The sequence below is a fragment of the Rhinopithecus bieti genome, unplaced genomic scaffold, assembly GCF_001698545.2.
Source record: "Rhinopithecus bieti isolate Rb0 unplaced genomic scaffold, ASM169854v2 scaffold_10706, whole genome shotgun sequence".
NCBI lineage: Eukaryota > Metazoa > Chordata > Mammalia > Primates > Cercopithecidae > Rhinopithecus > Rhinopithecus bieti.
Window position 1 is genome coordinate 2,337,812 of NW_016806811.1, and position 23,624 is coordinate 2,361,435.

General features: G+C 39.2%; 1 protein-coding gene across 1 annotated transcript in view; it reads right to left on the reverse strand.

The window, feature by feature from the left end:
- Positions 1-9,447, reverse strand: part of GRM1 (glutamate metabotropic receptor 1) — an 88,562-nt gene extending 79,115 nt beyond the window's left edge. The window contains exons 1-2 of the mRNA XM_017877615.1: positions 9,203-9,447; positions 3,967-4,135 (exon numbers count right to left, since the gene is read on the reverse strand). Of these exons, the coding sequence (XP_017733104.1) occupies positions 3,967-4,135; positions 9,203-9,408 (375 nt within the window). The 5' untranslated portion in view covers positions 9,409-9,447. The remainder of the gene's footprint in view (positions 1-3,966; positions 4,136-9,202) is intronic.
- Between the last annotated feature and the right edge of the window lie 14,177 nt (positions 9,448-23,624).

The following is a 23,624-nucleotide window of genomic DNA, read 5'->3' on the forward strand; positions in this document are numbered from 1 at the left end:
TGCTTTCAAAGGGTCGTTTTAAGGAGTAATTGAAATGATGTCTGTAAAGCATCTATTGTACTTGCTTAAGAACATACTTGATCAATGTTAGTCCCTGATCTTGATTACCTCCCTGCTCCTTTTCAGTACTTTCTTTTCCTTTACCTTTCCTCCCCTTTCTGCCCCTTTCCTGTTCTTCACTACAGCAAGGAAAACAGCAGTGGGTTCTGTATGTGAGATCAACACACACACCAGGTCCCTGATGTTTGCCTGCACAAAACTGTTCAGATTTTATCTGTCACCCCATACTCTCTTTGGCTGCATTTGTGTCTTGGACCCTTGGCTATCAACACTCGGAGAGTTCTAGACATTGCTGTTATGTCTGCTACTGCAGTCTCGACCACTGCTCCTTCATCTCTGTCATCTCTAGTTGTCTCTCCCTCCCTTTGAGTAGGCTCTGTGCTCCAGAACTGTCCCTGTTGGACTCACCGTAGCAGGACCCAGGCCAGACCATAGGAGACCCACCTAGGCTCTCACTCCTCACATTGCTTCCAGAATCTGAAGAAGCGCTGTGTTACAGGGCCTGGGCTCTGGCTTCCTCAGCAGCTGCCTGACGGGATCTGGTGATGTAACTTCCTGTGAGCATAAACTTTGGCCACATGAAGCAGAAAAGAGGATGAAGTGAATACATTCATTCCTCTCCCACCTTCCTCCAATAGTCTGAATAGCCTATCCAGAGACCTCTTGAGGCAACGTGATTAGTTATGTGCAGTGAAGCAATCTCCTCCTCAATAACGTGTCACCTTGTTTTGTTTTGCTTTCCCGCATCCTTCCATATCTCACTTCCCTTTCCCCCTCATTCTTGTTTCTCTAGGATTGAATCTTCCATTAATGTATTAGCAATTAAGCCTTGCATAGTTAGTAGGGTTCAAGGGAACCTGAGCTAAGATACTTGTGAACTACATTTTCCAGGATCTCTTGCCAGTTGTCTTCTGGATGGATTTGGTAAAGTAAGAGGAACTAATGGGAGGCAAAAGAGAAGGAGAAGAGAAAAGTCAGGGTGCCCTCACTCTCCCACTTCAGAGACAGCTCAGAGGTAGTAGCTATGAGGTTTCCCTGGGTCCTTCTAGCTCTGGAGTGGGAGTAGACACTGCTGTTGGTCACCTTTGAGTTGCCTCAGTACCCCATTTTACTTTGGTAACCATTTTCTTCTGTTAAATTTCCCCTTGTAAACCATCTGGCGTGGGCTCTTTATTTCCTGACAGGACACTAAGGTTACACACAACAATAAAAAGTATTATTTTATTTACCTGTGTTTGTGGTTTGACTGTGATATTATATTTATAAGATACATTTGTAATTCTAAAATCAATAACACAAGAAAACTGGGTTTTGACAAATTCAAAGGAAATGATCATAAGAAAGTTCTATGGGTTATCAGAAAAGACATCAAATTACTATTTTAGCCGTTTAAATGGCATTTGATATTTAAGACAAATAACCCTTTCCTAAAGGCTGTATTTCCCAGTTAATACAAATGTATGTCCTACATTCACCTTGTAAGCTGCCTGTTTCTCTTATATCTTGACAGTGGCTACTGATCTGGCTGTATGCATCCTGGGCCTGGTAGGTGGCAAATTAATGATGTTAGAATGTGCATAATATTATTTGGTAAATGGGACTCAAATTTTATTTGTTTCCATACCTCCCAAGGTGCTTATGAGAAACGAAAGAGACATCCCCCCTTACCTCCACTCCATGTTGGTATTGAGAACACGCACATTTTCTTTCTGCAGTGTATACAATTTTCTAAAATTGGCCCCCAGGTGCTTTGCATTTATAGTGAATGCTCTGTAATGGCTCAGCAACAACTTCTGGGATTTCCTTCGATAACACGCATGGGCATAGTGTAAACATGATGGCAGAAATACTTCAGTGTCTAGGTGCAGGGACGTATGTGGACAGGCTTGCCCCTGAATTGGGGAAAACAAAGGCCTCTCCTCTGGAAGGTGTAAAGGGGAGTACACGTGGTATGTGAGCACCCATTCATGGCCACATGGCAGTCAGAGTAACAGTAAGGAATTGTGAAAGGGAGCTTGAAAGGACAGCAAATCCTTGCAACAATTTGTTTTTTCCTCGCCAGGTTTTATTTTTTCCATATAACCTGCAAAACTGAAGTTTGTAGTTCCAAAAACTCTTTCCCAGCCATTGTCTGCATAATAACCTCAATGCTACACCCACACTGGAGAGACAGCCTGAGCCAACATGTGGCATCCTTTGGGTGGCAGAAGTGCATGTGCTCAGGGCTTCTGTCCTCTCCCCACCTATGACTTCAGTCCACAGATATCCTATTTTTTCCCACTATCTAGAAAAGATGATGCAACCAGAATGCCTTGGTCTGGAATCTCATGATAACAGGCAAGGAGAAATTTGGGGCCTCTGGATTTCAGAGAACATACCTTATATCATCAGCAGCCTCATGTGGAAATATTCCACCTAGACAGGAATCAACCCATACATACTACTTTTATACATTCTTAGACTATTGAAATACTTCTGCACTGCTTGGAAGCTAGCAGTGTCTCCATATCTCCTGAATCACCCACATGACCCCAGCCATGTAGGACACATTGGCCAAATCTTCCCATAATCCACCAATTCAAAGATTTACCATAGCCATGGCATGAGGCCTCCAATACCATGTCACAGTATGAGAATGGAGTCTATGCTGATTGACTGGTTGTCATAACAACTATTAAATAATTTAATATGACTTCTGCAGAGAAGGTACAAGATACTTAAAACTAGCATGATTCATCTCAGAAGTTTGTTTCTTTGTCCAAGTGACTAGAGTGACTGAGAATTTGAGTCCACCAGGATAGCTCTTCTCAGCTGCCAAAAGATGTTACAGGTTGCAGATCATGCATTTTCTTTAGTCAGTTGAGATAAAGCATGTCCAGCCTCTGTCTAAACTTAGCATTATATGACGAGATTCTTGCCCTGGGGAGCCTTCCGTGAACTTATCAGAGAATCTCTCCTGCATGCGTGGTTTTGCAGCTCCCAAGCAAAGAATGGCATGGCGACAAGTCAGCATGGTGGGAGCCAGAGCCTCATGCCTGATCTACCCCAGCTCCAGCTGTGCTGTGAGGCATTTACGTGACAGCCTGTCTGTGCCTCAAGATGAATCACAGAAAATTAGGGATGCGAAAGACCTATTAGGTCATCTAATCCATATCCTGCCATTCATAATCCCTCCCCTATGCTCCATTTCCTAGTGCATCACCCAGTTTGGTTTTAAATAGCCTGGGATACGGAGAGTGTATCCATGCTTTCTCCATCAAGAAGCCTCTTTAGCACACCCAGCTGAGGATTTGATGCTTGATTATTGTCATTTTCTATATATAGTGATGTCATAGTTATTCACTTGCCCCACTCCACCCTTCAAATAGCTACTGAAAATAGTGAGAAAGTGGGGACAGTCTCTTGTATTGAAAAAAAAAAAAATGCCAGTCTCAGAAGAAACAAAGTACTTGGTAGAGAAACAGAAAATGATAACCAGTCTGTGTTACCTTATTTCAACTTCTGATATTTTAGTTATTTGCTTATTTAGCATTGTTCAGCTTCTGCTTTCTTTAACAATAGCTAGAACTATGACTAAGCACTATTATTGGCTTTGGTTTTCACATTTACTTCTGTTTTTGATTTTTAAAATTTGATTACTCATCTGTTTCCTGCCTAGATTGTATTGAAGATTCCAGCCCATCATTGTGATTCAAGTAAAGACTATGCAAATATTCTAAGAGTTTACCCACTCTGTTTCCTAATCTTTGTCTTTTTAGTTTTACCGAAACTCAAGAGACAAAACTGTAAGTGTGGTACACCCCTTCTTGACAGTCATGTTTTTAAAATTGTCTGTGTTGTTCTTTACTAATGTCCAGGCAGCCGACCTCCTCACAGATAGCATGCAAGAATGCATTTGTGGCTTACCTTAATCTGGCCTTTTAAGCAAGGCTCACTGCACACAGACCGCACCATTCCACTCTTGTTCATCTGGATTTTGTAATCATCAATGTTCAGCACTCCTTCATGCCAGGTTCCAACGTGAACATAGTCATAGCGATTAGCTTCAGTGTACTGCAGATTCATGATATCATACCTACAAGGAGCACAACGTGCATGTCTTATAGAATATAGACATAATGTAGAAAACAAAGAAAGTTGGGAAGTAGATAATAATAGAAATAAGAGAACAGCTAGAATCATCTTACATCAGGTACTGCCAATATTTTAGTTTATTTCTTATGTTTCCTCTGATTATCTCAAATATGTATATCCCATTCTTCAATCTCTGTGTATCGTCCATATTCACTAAAAAATAAATTACTCTTGTACTTTTCTCTCTGCTTATCCTCCAAAAAATAATATTATGTTTGCTAAGTTGATCATGTCCTTCAAATTATTGTTTACTAAGTTATTCTTTGAGTAAGTATCAGTAAGAACATTAATTTTTTATTTGATTACTTTAATCCAAATTTCTTTTTCACATTCAATTGTCATTTTCATTACACTGTATTAAAAGGGGTGAGTTTTATCAAACCTGGAACCTTTTTTAAGGTGCTAATAGAGCAAGAAATCTGAGAAAGGCATCTTTAATTAATAAGGATATTAAGGATTTAATGTCTTGTGCACTGACATTTAAACTAATCTCTTCCCTGATTAGGATAAATATTTTTGAAACCAAATAACTGGTATCAGTTATTGCAGTTATTTGAAATGCCGGAACACTACACAATGGCAAAACCGACGCTTAGAACTCTTCACTATAGTAATCATTTCACTATATACATACAGTATATCAAAACATCATGTTGTACAGCACACACCATGTATGTATATGATATAGGACATTCTCCGATGCAATCTAAAGAACACAAGATCTAACATCGGAATGTACAAGCTGGTCTCTTTTCTAACATTTTAACAGTAGATTTTACTACTTAGGAATGCCACTAAACTCTTTAAGCCTCATGTGATTCTTGTGGAGATTTATTAAGATAGGCATGTAAAAAACTGCTTTATAATCTGGACAAATGCGCTTGTCCTATGGTCGAAATGCTTATGTTCACCCCCTTCCATTCATATGCTGAAAATCCTAACCCCCAAGGTGATGGTATTAGGACGGGCCTTCAGGAGGTGAGGTGATTAAGCCACGCAGACAAAGTCCTCATGGATGAGATTAGTAAAAGCAGCCTTAAAAAGCTTTCTTGCCCCTTCCACCACACAAGGAAACAATTAGAAGGCGCCATCTGTGAACCAGAAAGCAGGCCCTCACTAGACACCAAATCTGTTGGTGCCTTGTTCTTGGACTTTCCAGCCTCCAGGACTGTGAGCAATACATTTCTGTTATTTGTGAACCACACAGTTTATGATATTTTGCTATAGCATCCCAAATGAAGAAAGACAATCTATAAGGCAATAGCATGATTTCATTCCTATTTCTATTACTATTAATGTCCTAAAATACTCTGGTTATTTTCATTACTATATGAATACTGGAGAACAACTTTGTACTGGCATAACCATTTATGTCTCAGTCATGGGAACTCCAGCATTCTTACATCTCCTTTCCATGTTGCTGTTCACTCTGTAATTAATGCTGCAGTTTCCCAAAGCTGCATGCTTGGTTGCTCCTTACTAGTTTTGCAAAGTGGGTTTCTTTTCCGCAGTACCTATGCAAAGTGCTCATCCTCCTAGAGTAGAAGATGAATCATGAACTCTTGCTCTTTTTGCTTGACTGAAGGAAATGGCAATAAATCAACACATACTCTTCTTCATCAGCTCTCTTCATCCCTCTCCCATCTCACACACTCCTGCCTAATCCCTCCTGCAATTATTTCTCTCTAAACTGACTCATGCTCACAATCCCTCTCAGCCTACCACTCCAGGAGGCTACAGCCAATCAAACTAAGTTGGCATCTGAAACCTATTGGCTGTATCTAGCCTAGACTTTTATTATTATTATTATTATTATTATTATTATTATTATTATTATTTTATCTAGACAAGGAATGTCAGTTGATTGGCTTTTCTGCCTGTTCTTAATTTGCAAATGCATTCTGTCACCCAAAGGGTAGCTAATGGCTTCTCCACCTCCAGATTCTTGCAATTTCTACAAATAGTTGTCCCCTAAAAGAAAAGGGTACTCTGAGAAAGTAAAGAAAGCTCTCCTTTGCCAGGTAAACAAAATGCACTTAGAATGAGAAGAGAGAATGGTACTCCCAGAGCACATTTTTCATCTCTTTGCTGTGTGGACTTTTGACTAATAGAGAGTTATTATCCCTCAGTTGCTAGACATACCAGAAAGTTCTTCAGAGTATCTTTCTGAGTGATATCCAAGTGAGAATTAACTGTGGGCTGCTGGCTCACACTCATCCTGTTGATCAATGACACTAATCTACACCTCTGATATCTTTCCATTTTAAATTCATTAGAGCTATAGAACCTCTTGTACTGTTGTGAGTGCTTGATGTGAGTAATTTCCATTTTCATTTCCAGGAATTTTTGTGTTTTATTTCAGATTACATTATTACAGCTTCTCACATACTCACAAAGAAGGCTTTGCTACAATGCTGGCTCTAGAATGTCTTTTTCCTTTAAATCAGTTTCCAAAGACTTTATTTTAGCTTCCTCATTTGCTTTTTCATAACAGAAATCAGTTCACACTTCATTAGCATTTAGAAACAAAAAAAAATTCACAATATTTTGGTATAAAACACATTTTTTAAAAAAAGTCCCAAAAGCTAGGAAAAAAACTATTGAAAATATCAAGGGAAAATTACTGACTTCGTTTTAAAAACCCTTCCTCATACTGCGTGTGTTACTGAACACTGCCTTTTCTTTTGACCCCAGGGTTCCTTCCAGGCATGTTGGTCTTTATTTTGGAATTTTTTATGCTATAAATTACATATTCACAACATCCTCTCAATGCATTCAGTTTACGTTGTGTGATGATTAACTGAAGTAATTATAAGCGGGACCAAAAGCATGAACACTGGTATGACAGGAGGAGGACGTACAGGGAGATTTTCGAAACAGAAATTGAAAATGGATTATGCTAACCAATTGCAAGCAAAAGGATATGATCCCTAAGAAAAGACCCAGGGGAAAGCTTAAGTAAGATCTGAATATTTAATTAAAGATGGAGAAGAAACAAGCTAAAATTATGCACCTACATTTTAGATAACTTGTAAAGAGACAGGAGTAAACTTGAATTTATGAAGTATCAAAAATGCATCTGGCCTTGTGCTAGGCACATTGTATGCTATCTTTGGGAATCATTGAAGGAAGGTTTACATTCTAATTCTGAGCCCTTACTGAGCCTAGTGTCCAGTGGAACACAGGATGAAAGAGGGTTTACAGACGCAGGTAGTCAGTGTTCTGAATCTCAGACCCACTTGTTCCTCCCGGTACCACTTCCTTGAAGCTTTTCACATGCCCAGTTCCTGAATTATTCCATCTACCCCACTTGCATTCCAGTCAAAACCTGCTCCCACCTAACTAGCAGCTTGGAAGAAATCTGATAAATTGATCATTTTAATTGCTGACAATGACTGATATCATTTATCCTTCCTAGAGCTGTCAGATTTTAACAGGGAGAATCCAGTTAGCTCTCAACAAGGTACTCCCTAAGTGCAGGACTTCAAGCTGACAATAAAGAGATACATGGAGGCTTATTTAGGGTCAAACAGTCCCTTACAGTACTTCTGAAATGACATTAAGAAGGTTGCCAAGGTCGGGCATAGTGGCTTACACATGTAATCCCAGCACTTTGGGAGGCCAAGGTAGATGGATCACTTGAGGTCAGAAGTTCAAGATCGGCCTGGCCAACATGGTGAAACCCCATCTCTACCAAAAATACAAAAAAAATTAACCAGGCATGGTAGCACACACCTGTAATCATAGCTACTTGGAAGGCTGAGGCAGGGGAATCCCTTGAACCCCGGGGGCAGAAATTGCAGTGAGCCGAGATTGCGCCACTACACTCCAGCCTGGGCAACAGAGTGAGACTCTTTCTCAAAACACAAAAAGAAGATTGCCAGCCATGTTGCTTATTTTAGGATCTGCTAAAAGGCAGTGTGATGCTGCCTGATTAGAAGCCTCAGAGTGAGAGCACTTGCCTCCACAGCTTGCAATCTGTGGACATTAGGTGAGTTCCTTAGTTTCTCTGATACCCAGTTTTATTATCTTTAAAAGAAAGACAATGATCCACCTACAGCAATGAAGATTACATGATTTGATGTTCCACTTGAACACAGCATATGCTTTTCTAAAAAGCTCTAAGTCTGGGACGTCATACACTGAAAGGTTACAGGGCCTATAAGGCCCTGGGCTTGCTGAGTGGCAGCCAAACTGAAGGCCTTTTTCCTTCCTCCTGAAGGTGTTAATTCTTCTGCCATTCTGATTATGCCTTTCCTAGGAAATTGCGTATGAATGAACACAACTATTCTTGATACTAACAAAATGTCCTATGTACCAATTATGCTTGAGCTAACTGGTAGTATCAAAACAAGTATTTCAGAGCAGACTGTATGTAAAATGGCTTGGAGAGGATTTTATGCATATACCTTGGTTTACTTTTTATCTGCTTTTTGTTTGATTAATTCTTTAAAAGCCATAGGGACTCAATTCCAAAAAGAAAGTTGTTTCCTTTCTTGCTCCAGATGTGTTAGCAGAAACCTAAGTTAGCCTGAGGAGAAGGGAGACATATATGCAGGACTTAGTTCTCTTTGCATATTGAGCTCTTTAACCGGGTGTAATAGTCAAAATATTTCATAACCAGAATGGTATATAGTTAATCAATCAGAAAGATGCTGGCCTGGTACTGGCAAGGTCTGAGAGGTCTCTGCTGGCCAAGTGTACTTTCTTTAGTTTCCTGGGCTTGCAGGGATGTCCCAAGCATTCTGGAAAAAGGGTCAAGTGATAGCTGAGTAAGGGGTGGCACTGGTAGAATACTGGGTATCGGGTGTTGAAAAGAAGTTTTTTAATATTTTAAAAGTAGTGTGGTCTTTGGTAATTTCATCTATTATCCCTGGACTTTTTGCTACCTAGTTGTATCTATCCTCACGACACCCAGAAACCATGGAACCAGATGAAGCCATAGTTGCCATCTGTCTGGCACAGGAAGGCTCACAAGGTTGTTTAGATTCATTACTGAAAAGATTACCTTCCAGGAGCATCTCCTTTCTCATCAAACCACACCTCCTCTCCAGATACGCCGATGAATGAGGACTTGATGAGGAAGTCCAGGAGCTTGCTGCCGTCGATGGGCTTCATGGCATCGCAGAGGCCCACATGGCCAGGGCAGAGGGCATGGTGCATGTTCTGCAGCCCATGTGCCATGGCATAGATGGCATTGATGACAAACCCCATCTTACTGTCCTGGACATAGTTTTCTTCTAAGCTTTCATTGCCTGTAACAATAAAAATACGTCACTACCAAGGTCACAATAATAAAGACTAGGCTCCTAGGTTTAATTCTCAAATGCTTTTGGGGGTTCTCAGAGGAAGGGAATGAGCAATGACACTGGCAGAAGCCAAGCCCACCTGTGCAAGCTTTGAACTTGTGGGTAGCTCTAGTGGATTCCACCTGCAAATGGTTTATTCAGTTTTATTCTCTCTACTCAATAATGGTTTTATGAGATATAAAACAAATTCCAGAGAGGTGAAAATAAAGGACTTTCAAATATTGTAAAGAAATCCTGAAGGAGTAATGGAAATAACTCTTATTCCCCTTTGTTTACAGGAATTTATATTAAAAATCTCCTATATCATGGTACTGAAAAAACATTTTTTATTCCTTCATGAAAATCCACAGTTTACAGAAATTCAGTTTATGCATTATCTAAACCATGGTATTTTCTTTTGGTGATTCTACTATTTTTTTCATTTCCAGGGCCACAAAACTCCAGAGTTAGAACTGGTCAGTATGAATCTCTTCTTATACATGGTCGATGGGACAGAAATATTTAAATCAGATTTGCTAATTATTGGAAACTCAAGTAAAATGTTTCTTGATGAAAGAGTCACACTACACATTAATTTTAGCCTTTAGATTTTACCTGTGAATTTCAAAAAGCCTGCAATCAATTCTACCTATGTCACAGGTGATCAAAACTCCCCTACTGCCAAGCAGGTTCATAAGAATGGTATTGTGTTAGATATAAGCTCCATATTGGAAGTCTAGACTTCAGGACATATATATGGATGAGAAATTTGGGGACCAACTGGGTTGCTGAAATAAAGGTAACAGGTTTGGAAAACAAAAAATATATTTGGGAAACATCACTGGCATAATTCAGAGACTTTAGTTGATTCCTGAAATTTGCTTCTCTCTGCAGTGAACTTTTCCTCCCTCATTTGACTGACAGTGGGGGGTTGATGTGATGTGTGCTTGAAGTACTAGAAGGTGGGAAAGTCAGCAATTTAGCTGCATATGGGGTTGAGAACAACATGGGGCTCCTCACACTCCCTGCTAGCTGCCCTCTTTGTTGCAACCTAAATAGGTCACTGGACACTAAAGTTCCCAGGCTAAGACTAGCAGAGGAATATTTAGGAAGTTAGACAGTTTGAGTCTTTAGAAGAAACGGTGAAGAGTTTTGACTTTGATGTCGAACTTGGGACAAAAATGGGCACTTTTAAAGAGTTCTATTTAAAGGCCTATCTATTTAGATGTAGTCAAAAGTTTGAAAAAGATTTACTTATTTCTACCCTGAGAGTGAGATATAAAATACCCAGGCTAGGTTAAAGGGGAAGAAGATTAGATTTTAATCCATTTTCGAGCTTTTCGTGATAGGATATTGTTAAAAGTGTAATTTGCTAAAGCAATATTTTCCTGATTGGAAGGAAATTTTCCAAGTGGAAATGAGGAGTAAGATAGACAGGAAGGGCATTTTAAAATCAAACCGCACAAAATAAGTATAGAAAGTTATATAAGAAAGAAAGCAAAGATCCTCTTTCCAAAAATTGCAGAGTCATTTAAACAGAGTAGCTTATGTCTGTCACCCAGAACCCATGGCCATTTTTGTTGGTTTTCTTTCTCTCCCTCTCCAACTTACTGGGACTATAAAAGAGGCAAATTTGTGCCACCTGCCTGGTAACTCTTAAGCAAGCCCTTATAGGCTCGTCCAGAAGACCAAATGCTAAATATTAAAGCTACTAGAATCAGAGAAATTGCCAAGAGTTAAAGAAAAAGAAAGAAAGAAAGAAAGAAAGAAAGAAAGAAAGAAAGAAAGAAAGAAAGGAAGGAAGGAAGGAAGGAAGGAAGGAAGGAAGGAAGGAAGGAAGAAAGAAAAGAAAGAAAGAAAGAAAGACAAAAACTGAGTGGCAAAATAACCTTCAAGACAGCAGTCCCTTAAACGGTCCTGGTCAATACTAAAACCATCATCCAAAGTGGAGTCATTACAGCCAACACCAGGATCAAACTGTAGAAAAATATCAGAAGAAACACACAACATACATTTACCAAATGTTAGGGACAAGTCTTATGGACACTGAGTTTGCTCTTTCTGTTTTTTATAACTACTATTTAAGATTTATTTTTCATAGATAAAAAATTATGTTGGTGTCCCCAGTACAAATTTCTTAAGCCAGTGCCAATGGTTGTCTAGTGGATACTTCATTCATCAGCACTGAGACAGGAACTGCTCTCATATATCTGTGAGATCAGCGTTTTCCCTTTGATCCTCATTTAGGGTGATCATATAACTTATGACTTGGGTCATTTTTTAGAGTGAAAGTTAGTGTTGACAATAATTATTTTGAGAACACAGGTGTAAACAAGGCAAACCAGGCAAATTGTGTCATCTCTCTTAAGCCAGGTGCCTTCTAACTGTGTCTTATCTTCTGAGGTTATTATGGGTAAGATTAATGTACAAATATGTATGCATAGACACATGTAAACATAAGTACATAGATTTATACATATGTGTATACAAACAATAGTCAGTAGAATGTTATTATTTTTTAACTAATTTCACACATCTAATTTTTAAAAGATTTGTTTGACAAATATTTATTCATACCTATGATATATCTGGCACTGCTTTTGTCAATGGGGTATTATGTAGACAAAACATACAGGAATACCTGATGTCACAGGACTTAAATTCTTGTAAAACGCTACAAAAAATGTTTTTAAATTAACACAACTAAGAAAATTATGTAATAATTACAATCAAATCAGTGTTACATAAAAAAAAGAGAGAACAGGAAAGAAAAAGTGGGTATGTTGAGACAGTATCATGTTGATCAGTTAGAGTCAACTTCACCAAAAAGAGGACCATTGAGTGAATAATGGAAGAAGAATAGGGAGTGAATCAGGCAAATATCTGGGCAAGAGCATTTAAAGTAAAGGCAATAGCTTCATATCTACAATAATAATAACACGGCCAGGCGCGGTGGCTCACGCCTGTAATCCCAGCACTTTGGGAGGCCTAGGCGGGTGCATCAGGAGGTCAGGATATTGAGACCATCCTGGCTAATGCAGTGAAACCCCGTCTCTATTAAAAGCAAAAAAAAAAAAAAAAAAAAAAAAAAAAAAAAAAAAAAAAAAAAAAAAAAGAAAAGAAAAGGAAAGAAAAAAATTCGCCAGGCGTGGTGTGGTGGCGGGCGCCTGTAGTCTCAGCTACTCAGGAGGGGAATGGCATAAACCCGGGAGGCGGAGCTTGCAGTGAGCCGAGATTGCCCCACCGCACTCCAGCTTGGGCGACAGAGCGAGACTCTGTCATAATAATAATAATAATAATAGCTACCACTTCTTGAGTGTTTGTTATACACAATACTTAATAAATGAGCTATAATGCTTACCATAATCCTGCCAACTAAACATTAGTCTCACTATTTTACAGGTGAGGAAAGCATGTGGTATAATTTGGATCCAAACGCCTCCTCAGTCCTTGTTCTTCCTGTCACATTTAGTGGCAATGCAGGGGCAGGTATAGAAATCTACAGAGGAGACACTTTTCTGGTGACAGAGGACAGGGCATCCTTCAGTGCCCTGGCATCATTGCCAAGCCTGGTTTAGGACTTCTTTCTGGATCATTCCAGATGTGCACAGCTCTCTCTCTGACTGCAAGTACTGGCACCCAATCTACCAATAGTAAACGATGACAAAGAAGCCCATTCTGTCAGTGCCATATAGAGAGGTGGGGAGCTAGATACATGCTTCCGCGGAATATTTGCAATGTAATAGCTCACACCCCTTTCCAAAATAGACACAAAGTTTTTGTGTTTGTGTCCATCTGAAGTGAGTACCTGTGCTCTCTTACTCTGCCAGTTCCCTGGCTCTGTACACCCAAGGGGGTCTTACTGTCAGGAAGAACTCTCTTCAGCTACTACCTCAGTCTCAGCCCTGCTGGCCCCAAGTCTAATAAACTAGCATGCAGGGACATGTGACATAAAGTTGGAAAGTCATGTGGCTTTTACAGGGCCATTTCCTTTACCACAGCAACCGTCCAGATAATGTTGTAAGGGTCTGTTATTGAACAAACAAAATCTACTATAAGATGCCCTGGCCTCTAAAGATCCTATATTTTCATGGCTAGTGAATAGAGAATTGTAAACCAATAACATTGTCACTTGGTGGGAAGGTGAAAACACTTTGGTTTCCTGGGGTTTAGTGCCTTTTCATAACACTTGTCTCAGAGTTATTAGTGAGAAGGAGATTTTATGAATCATTTTCTGTGGTACGTTAACTATTTGGGACCACTAGGATTCACTAAACCATTACTTTTTGTAATATGCTAAATGGAACCAAATAATTGCAGTTGACTCTGTTTATTTACTTTCAAAAGAATACCTGCCTAACTGCTTCACAGTGGGTAATGAAAATAACTGCCTTGGTTCTAAATAGTAATTGTGTTCTTATTGTGAAAGCTCAACAAGGACTATAAACTGCTACCTGAGTGCAGCAGCACACAGGCTCTCCATGGGGACAGGAACAGAAAGGGTAGCCTCTGAAAACAGGACATTTATGGTGACTGGGAGAAGGGTCAGCAACTCTATCTGCTGTCATTTAGGATGGTTTTTCAGCAGAGTGGTGAGGCAGAAAGAACTCTGGATGAGGCACATGAGCAGCTGGAATTAGATACAGTTCTGCTATATCATATCAACAATGTATTTCTGAGCGCCACAGCTCATGCCTGTAATTGCAGCAGTTTGGGTGGCCAAGATGGGTGGATCACCCGAGGTCAGCAGTTCAACACCAGACTGGCCAACGTGGTGAAACCCCACCTCTACTAAAAATACAAAAAATTAGCCAGGCATGGTGGCAGGCACCTGCAATCCCAGCTACTCGAGAGGTTGAAGCAGAATTGCTTGAACCCATGAGGCAGAGATTGCAGTGAGACAAGACTGTGGCACTGCACTCCAGCCTGGGCATCAAGAGAGGAGCTCCCTCTCCAAACAAAAAACAAAAAACAAAAAAAAAACCAATGTATTTCCAAAAAGCCATGAAGGTTGGACAAGGGTCTTGACCTCCTTAGGTCTCAGTTTCCTAATATATAAAATAATAAAATAATGAAGGGGTCATATTTTTCTGTGGAACAGAAATGGATAACATAAATGGATGAAGTTATCTTCCTGAAGATCTCTTCCCCCTCTAAAGTTTTATAGTTTGTTCCTCCAATTCCGCATTTATTGGTACTTGGCAAAGCCATTCACACCACTGTGTGAAATAGGTTCTATTAACACCATTTCGCAAAAGAGAAGACTAAAGGGCAAAGCTAAGTTATGGGTGGGGAGGGACACCCTCCTTTCCCTTCACAAAGGGAAACAGACTATCGCCTTTTTGTAAACAGACTCACATTAATTTCTGGAGCCTGTCTTACTTACTAGGAAGAGAGAAGTGTTTCTACTTATTGGTGGATTAGAATAAAACAAAAACAAATAGAGGGCATGTTCAGCTCAGTCTTTCCTCTTATTTGGAACCAGGCAGTTGACTCGAAGATTCGGATTGGCTCTTCATCCTTCGGTAAATGTGGACTGTAGTTGTCCAGTCATATCAGTGACTGGACGGGTTAATCTACCTAGTTTGGGGATCAAGTACTCAAAAGTCTATTGTGGGCACATATCAAAACCATGTCCCCGATCCAGTTTTGTCTTTTGTTTATCAGTTAGTTTTGTTTTTCATTGAAGTATAAATCACACATAGTAAAGGGCAGAAATCTTTATAGGTCAAAAGCTTTTTACATATGTACACATTCATGTAACTGCTGCCCAGGTCATGGTATGGAGCATTTCTAGAAGAAAGTGTTCATTTATTTAGTTTTCTTAATTTATCCCAGCAATTTTTTTATTTATTTTTCAGTGTGTAGGCTCTATGTGTTTGATTTTTCTGATGCTACTATAATTGGCATATTTTTATTTTTTAATTGTTTGTTGCTAGTATACAGGAATACTGTTGATATTTGCATATTAACTTTGAATCCTGCAAGCTGCTAAATGTACTTATTAATTCTAATTTTTTATAAATTTCTTTGAATGTTCTATGTATACTCACAAGTCTATTCCTAGGTCTACTTCTTATTCGGATCTAAATTTGGGAAAGAAATACATTGACTGGCCCACTAACATCCCGGAGGTCCTGAGTTCAAGGTCACAGACTTAGCAAGGACAGATGAGGAATTCGTATGCAGGCACTCTCTGTTAGGCAGCACTGTGCACGCATGCAGCAGCCCTACCCAACTAGTGGAGCAGTCCCATTACAGACAGCAGGACATTCGTTAGCAAAAATCATTAGCTTAATTAATGCTTGTTCTGAGTTCTTAGTAATATTGTGCCCATTTGAATGTTCAGAATTAAGAAATATTGAAAGAATGTTTAGCTCAATAAAGTACCTTTGTTGATGCCTGTTTGATTTCGTTAATGCAACCCCATCACTACACACGTAGGTCCAGTGGTACCTTTCCAAATCTAAATTATTAGCATTAACTTCAAATTAAAGAACGGATACCACAAATATGATTCTATCTCCTCATAAAGCAAGGAAGCATTTGGGGAAACAATGGTAAACGTGACTCCACCTGGAGAAAATATTCTTCTGATTTTTCGACATTTGTAGCTCTCCACTGCTTATTTTTACCTGACAGAATTATATATTCAATGCTTAATTTGATACAATCTCAATTCAGATCGAAATAGAAAGGGCTGTAATTATTTTATATTGTTAAAATATCGAGCAAAGAAAATGAAGTTCGTATTCCTTTAAATTGCCTGATTCTTAGATTTACTGAAGGAAGATTAATCAGGTCATTTTTTAAATGATGACCTCAAAGGGATAAAGTGCCCTCAATTTTGCTTGAAGACCTGGCTGCTAAAGTTTCTTTATGCTCTTCCAGGGAGAATTTGAGATAAGATTCAGAACTGTCTAGCCTTGCCTGTGCCCAAGTCTAGGACCTGGGAATTGTTTCTTCTGACACTATATTTTACTCTTTCCCTAAAGGGTTATCTCTGCTCACATCATAGAAAAATATAACAAATCCATTATTTTCTATTCAGTTTATTAAAATGTAAATTAACTCCTATGTAGGATAGAAGAGAAGAAAGAAAAGCTCATTTAATCAAGCACATGTTATTATCACTGTTATTATTAGTTGAATTTCTATTGCTTAACCCCACCTGGGCTTTACATGTGCAAACAATACAGACACTTTTCTAAATGCATCCTTCCAATCTATTGTTAAAACAGAAATTTCTCATGTGCGTGACACATAAACAGCAGGCTCTTCGCAAATTGACAATAATGTATGGTAGATTTTGATTCTCTGAAAATACAATTGCATTTAGCTGATTCATATTTCAAAAAATCATGGTGTATCTGGAAAACAAATAAGGGCAATCACAAGGGTGTTAAAGTGATGCCGAGGATCAGTCAGTAACAGTTGAATTGTGGGGTTCTTTGTTTCTTTAAGAGAGAAAATAAGGGCTGCTTGCTGTGTGCCTTTGCTGTTATTATTGATCTGGCTCAAAACAGTGTTTTGGAGTTATAAACCACTCCCCCTGAAGTAACTAATCTTTGCATGTCTGCAGGAGGCATTTGGCAGGTAATCATAGAGACAGAGTATGCCACAGAGAGCTGACTGCTTTAGCCAGTGTGGAAGTTAGACTGTTTTAAGAATCCATCAGGAACCAATTCCTTACTCAACAACCTGCTGGGTCAGAATCCTTGCCAAGCCTATTCCTCTTGGCCTCTCCCACACTCTAAGAAGGCAGATATATGCTCATAGGACCACCTCTATTTATTTATGGGTGACAGGAAGGATGCTTTCCTTTAGATATGTAAGGAAGCTTCAAAGTTTATGCTATTATGGACAAGCAATGGTATGTCCTTTCTGAGTATCTCTATTTTCATGCTGCAGTGATTTAGGCTGAGCTAATAACACAAAGGGAATAATACAGAGCAAAATACAAGAGCTGTTGTAAAAACTCTACTTATTTCTGGCCTGTTTCATTAGGGTCTAACGTAACATCTTCTGCTAACCAATACAAGGTCTTGCTTATCACAAAAACAAAACCATAAATGTTATATGGCATTAACATTATAAATCTACTTTTATGATTGACTCCTGATGAATGCAACAAAATACCTATAACTTGACAAAATGTTGCACTTAAAAAGTCTATTTTAGGACATATTACAGAGTATCCTTCAGCCATTTTCCTGGAATTAATATGCCAAGTAAATGAAATGGAAGCATGGAACAGAAGCTGCCATGTTCTGAACAGACTTTGTGATTTAAATATAGGCCATAAGGTTTACTACTCTATCAGCAACACATGGGAATAAGATATACTGTGGATTTTTGACTGGGCTTGGTGGCTTACGCCTGTAATCCCATCACTTTGGGAGGCCGAGGTGGGTGGATCACCTGAGGTCAGGAGTTTGAGACCAGCCTGACCAACAAGGAGAAACTCTGTCTCTACTAAAACACAAAATTTGCTGGGCATGGTGGTGCATGCCTATAATCCCAGCTACTAGGGAGGCTGAGGCAGGAGAATCGCTTGAACCTGGGAGGTGGAGGTTGTGGTGAGTTGATATCATGCCATTGCACTTCAACTTGGGCAACAAGAGTAAAACTCCATCACAAAAAAAAAAGAAAAAAGAAAAAAGAAAAGAAAAGATAACACTGCAAATTTTTGTTTAAGGTTCATTTCTTCAGGGCACTATTAGTTGGTACTTTATGTAGACTTATCAACCCAGTTAAATGATGACACTCTGTCCCAGTGCTGTAATTGTGAAGATTTCTTGAATGTTACCTTTTATGTGGTGTCTCCCAATAGCATCTCTTCAAAGAGTCAAATTTAGAATTCCTAAGGACCTAATAAAAACTCATGGCTAGTGAAACTTCAGTCAATATCTATCCCAGAATTTAGGAAGATTAATGTTGTCAAGAGCACACAGGCAAGGAGGTAGCAGTAACATCTGTTGATAAAACAAATGTAGGGTCCAGACTTCATGCAAATCTATTTGGATATGTCAGCCACGCTGCTCAGGTTGTAAAGGGCATATTTACAGAAACAAGAATGACAAATACAGACTCTACAATAAAAAGGATCACCTTGAGAGGTCACAGTCTGAGCAAAATCTATTAAAATTACACTCAGGAATGACGTATCAGCACTGCACTATGGATAGTAAAGTTGTCTCTCATGGGGTATGTGTTAATAATTTTCAAATAGCTACACATACATATATGAAGACTGAACAAATAAATGAACAGCAGGTGTTAGAAGCCAGCATTTTATCACTGTTGGGTTGGGAGGTTACAAATAAGCAAAAGGAGAAAGCTAGAATAAACCATGTGGTACAGAAAAAAGGTTCTTGCAAACATCAGCATGAATTTAAATTTTGTTTGGTATATAAACTGATAAACTTATACAGAAATGATTACAGATACATGTTTACATGTGGTCTGGCGTACATATATTGCCTACTTCTTTTCATGGAATCAACAACACTCCGATAGCAGTAAGCACACCCAATGCCCAGATCTTGGTTTCTAACACAATTCTTCAATAAAAGGGATCAGGACTTTTTGGAGAAAAAAAATAATGTGTGGTGCAGGTGAAGGAAATATACAAGATGAGTGTAGAGCACTTTGTAGTGCCAGAAAGCGAAGAAGTGCTCAAAAAAACAAAACAATGGAGGCCAGGCACCATGGCTCACGCCTGTAATTCCAGCACTTTGGGAGGCTGAGGTGGGCAGATCACTTGAGGTCAGGAGTTTGAGAACAGCCTGGCCAACATGGTGAAACTCCATCTCTACTAAAAGTATAAAAATTAGCCAGAAATCACTTGAATCTGGGAGGCAGGCAGAGGATGCGGTGAGCCGAGATTGTGCCACTGCACTCCAGCCTGGGCAACAGAGAAAGACTCCATCTCAAATAATAATAATAATAATAATAATAATAATAATAATAACAACAACAACAATAAATAAAAACAACAACAATAACAATTTAAAAAATGGAGATATGTCAAAGGGACACAAGAGCCAACTAAAAGACTGCCAACCATCAGAGCCAGAAAAAATCAAGTAACAAAATAAAAAGGATGATAGCGGATTATAATCCAATGTATAAAATAAACACCCATGCTGATATAAATAAATGATTAAGTAAAAAACAAATGAGAGGCCGGGAGCAGTGGCTCAAGCCTGTAATCCCAGCACTTTGGGAGGCCGAGACTGGCGGATCACGAAGTCAGGAGATCGAGACCATCCTGGCTAACACGGTGAAACCCAGTCTCTACTAAAAAAATACAAAAAACTAGCCGGGCGAGGTGGCGGGTGCCTGTAGTCCCAGCTACTCGGGAGGCTGAGGCAGGAGAATGGCGTAAACCCGGGAGGCAGAGCTTGCAGCGAGCTGAGATCCGGCCACTGCACTCCAGTCTGGGTGACAGAGCGAGACTTCGTCTCAAAACAAAACAAAACAAAACAAAAAAAACAAATGAGAGATTAGAGACAAATCTGTACAGGAGAATTTCAAATAATTTATGTAGATACTCTGTTCTCAACAAGTTGAAACATAACTCCCCATTCTTTAAGTGGGTCGTACACTGAGTGACTAGCTTTCAAAGAGCATAGCACTTTTTTTTTAAAAAAAAAGAAAGGCATAAAAAGTAAGTTTATGGTAAGTCTGGTAAACACCACCTTAGCCGAGTGATCAGTGTTAACATCATGAGTGATAAATTGATTATATATACTTGAGAATGTCGCTTTATCTTTTGGCCTCCCTCTCCCTAATCCTAACTGAACTATGAGATATAAGCTAGCCAAAGTCAAACTTAGGGACATTCTACAAAATACCTGACCAGTACCTCTACAAACTCTCAAAGATATCAAAAACAAGGAAAGGTTGAGGACTGTCACAGCCCAGGGAAGCCTAAGGAAACAAGGAAAACAAATGAAATGTGATGTCCTGGATAGAATTCTGGGAGAGAAAAGGAAAAAAAAAAAAAAAAAAAAAAAAAAAGATGAAATCTGAAAAAAATAGAGTTTAGTTAATAATAATGTATTAATGTTGGTTCATTAACTATGACAAATGTTATGTGGCAATATAGGATATTAATAATAGGGAAAGCTAGATGTGGGATATAAAACAACTCTGTGCTATCTTGGCAACTTTTCTTTAACAGTATTCTAAAATGCAAACGTTAGTTTTAAAAATATGTCCAAGAACTAGTCTAACATCTGACCCAGTATCAGGTAATAAGTGATAATGTGATTAAATGCTTGCTCTGTGATAGGAGCTCCATTAGGTGCTTTACATGTGCCATTCTATTCATTTCACAAGGACTTATGAAATGGGTGATAGGACTAACCTCAACTTATCGATGAACAATCAAAAACTAGTGGGTCAAATAACTTGTCCAAGATCACACAGCAGGATGTGGATGTGGCAGTCACTAGATTAACACCCAGCCTGCCTGACTCTACAACTCTCACTCTTAAGTATGAGGTACTTCTGTCTCTTGCTTAGTTACTGTCCAGGAGTAACATTATACTCAGCAAGCTAATGGGAAGATGTGATATTTGTTGCAATATTAATAAATGTTTGTGTGTGCAAAATAAAGTTTGTCCCTGATTGCAGACCATATGTAATCTATAAAGAGACTTTCCACAACATTGTATCACATGTAATGTTGCTGTGATTTATTTCACAGGAATGATGTTAATATAGAGACAGAATTTTTGCATAGCTCTTTATATAAATGCTTTGTTCATCACTGCATAGAGAAGGTTAAAAATCAACAGGCAAAACTAATTTGGAAAGACGCTCACCACTAAAAGTCAGTATTATAGATTCTACAACCCTCAGACCAACACAGCCACAATAAACTATTAACTGATTCCCTAAGGGTTTGTCTGAGTTCCCAGACTATTACGTGGTCACTTCTGAACATAATCGTTGTTCATGCACTTAAAAAGCTTCAAGTGCGCCTTCTCTTCTAGGGGTAAATACACAAAAACGGTTAACTAAGACTCTAATTAAATGAGCGGCCCTTGAGGCAGGCATACAGTCATGGTTGTTGATATTAGTTTAGAGCTCAAATAATAATAACAAACTTTAAAGAAGCTCTAAGGTGCCACAAGGAATTATCTCAGAGAAGCAGCGCCTACGCCTACAAGGCTTCTCATTAAGGTTGGCTGTACCGTTGCGGTTAGGTCTTTGCAAACAGACCTTGCACAAGCTTACCAAAACACACTCATCAGAAATGTGATTGAGGAACATATGGAGTTTAGCATCTCTAGGCCAATATTTCTGTTGACTGTGGAACTTTTTTAGTGCTTTGGGGAACTTGGCTTTCTAGAAAGTCACGTGTTATTATTCCCTTTTTGGATGATGTCTTCATCATGGGATTCAGTCCTACCAAAATACTAATTGGGCAACATATCAAGTTTCTCCCTGATGGTTTCTAGTTATTTTTGAGATGAGAATACATGAGACAAACACAAATGTGGTCAGGTGCTTATTTGTCTACACTTTTTCTATGTTCGTTTTGTGCCAAAAGTAGATTATTTTCTAATATTACAAGAAAAACATCTTCAACTAGAGCTTGGAATTTAGATGAAATAGGATTGGTCCCTCTACCCCCTCAATGTATGTATTTGATTCTCAAAAGCGCATAAACAAGGAGCCAATTCTAGAGAGAAGGAGGGAGACAGAAATCTTAACATACTGCTAACCACTTGGTTTTTCTAACCAAAACTAAGAAAACAGAAAAAATAGACCATAGTTAGTCATACATAACCAAGGCTAGATTGAAGGAATGAGCAATGGATACCTTTACCTCAACGTAAAGGAAGAAGGCTGGACTAATGTACGAGATTTACACCAAAGCTTGTGTTAGTCAAGGGCGGTCCTGGTTCTGGGTACAAAATGCAGTGGTAGTACAGCAGAACTCTCTCACCATGTGTGTGCATGCACGTGGTTTTGCACATGCTTTGGGTTGAATACTAGAACGTGAGCATTCAGAGGACCGTATTATTTTGGGGCCTGTTGTTTTGTAGCATCCTCCAACTGAACTGAACACTGAAAGAGGCAAACTTCTCAATAAGAGGACATGCTAAGCTGCGAGTGAGGTTCGAAATGTGGCTTTGGGGCTGGGCGTGGTGGCTCATGCCTGTAATCCCAGCACTTTGAGAGGCTGAGGCAGGCAGATCACAAGGTCAAGAGTTCAAGACCAGCCTGGCCAACATAGTGGAACCCCATCTCTACCAAATAAACAAAAATTAGCTGGGTGTAGTGGCACATGCCTATAGTCCCAGCTGTGTGGGAGGCTGAGGCAGGAGAATCCCTTGAACCCAGGAGGTGGAGGTTGCAGTGAGCTAATATCGGCCACTGCACTCCAGCTTGGGCAATAGAGTGAGACTTCATCTCACAAAAAAAACAACAACAACAACAACAAAAAAAAAAGAAATGTGGCTTTGATTCCATGCTCTGATTTCTCTCATCCAAGTACTAACCAGGCCTGACTCTGTCTAGCTTCTGAGATTAGATGAGATCAGGAGCATTCAGGGTGGTATGGCCCCTGAACTAATTTCTTACACAGCTAGACACAAAAACAAAAATGCAGCAGCAGAGATTAATACGGCCTTCAACAAGGGACAAGAAAGTCATTGCAGAGACTAGTTTGCTGAAAAATGGGCACTAGTACCAAGATAGGTGCATTAATTCTGTATATGCTCAGAAATAGTTAAGAAAGAAAAGCAGGGAAAAGATTGATGAGTATGATACTGCCTCACTAATTAAATATGACAGATTCTTCTATGGGCTAGGTCAACAGGAAAACCATTAACAGAAGCTTCTCTAAGTACAAACCTGGCATTGATTTTTCAGTAGTGCCCCCTGAAAGCTCACAGAAGCTCAGTGAAGGCAGAAATGATTTCCTTTTGCCTCAACAACTGCTGAGTCATAGTCACCAGGTATGTCTGCAAATGCTAATGTAAACTGAAACAGCATACAAAATTCCTTGCTGGATTGTTTTCAGACTGTATTCATCAAGGAGGAAAAGCCTGTTTTGTGTGCCAAGGGATGTTGCAGTTCAGTGGGTTTCCATGGTCCCTGGCTTCCCACAGTGGAATGTTA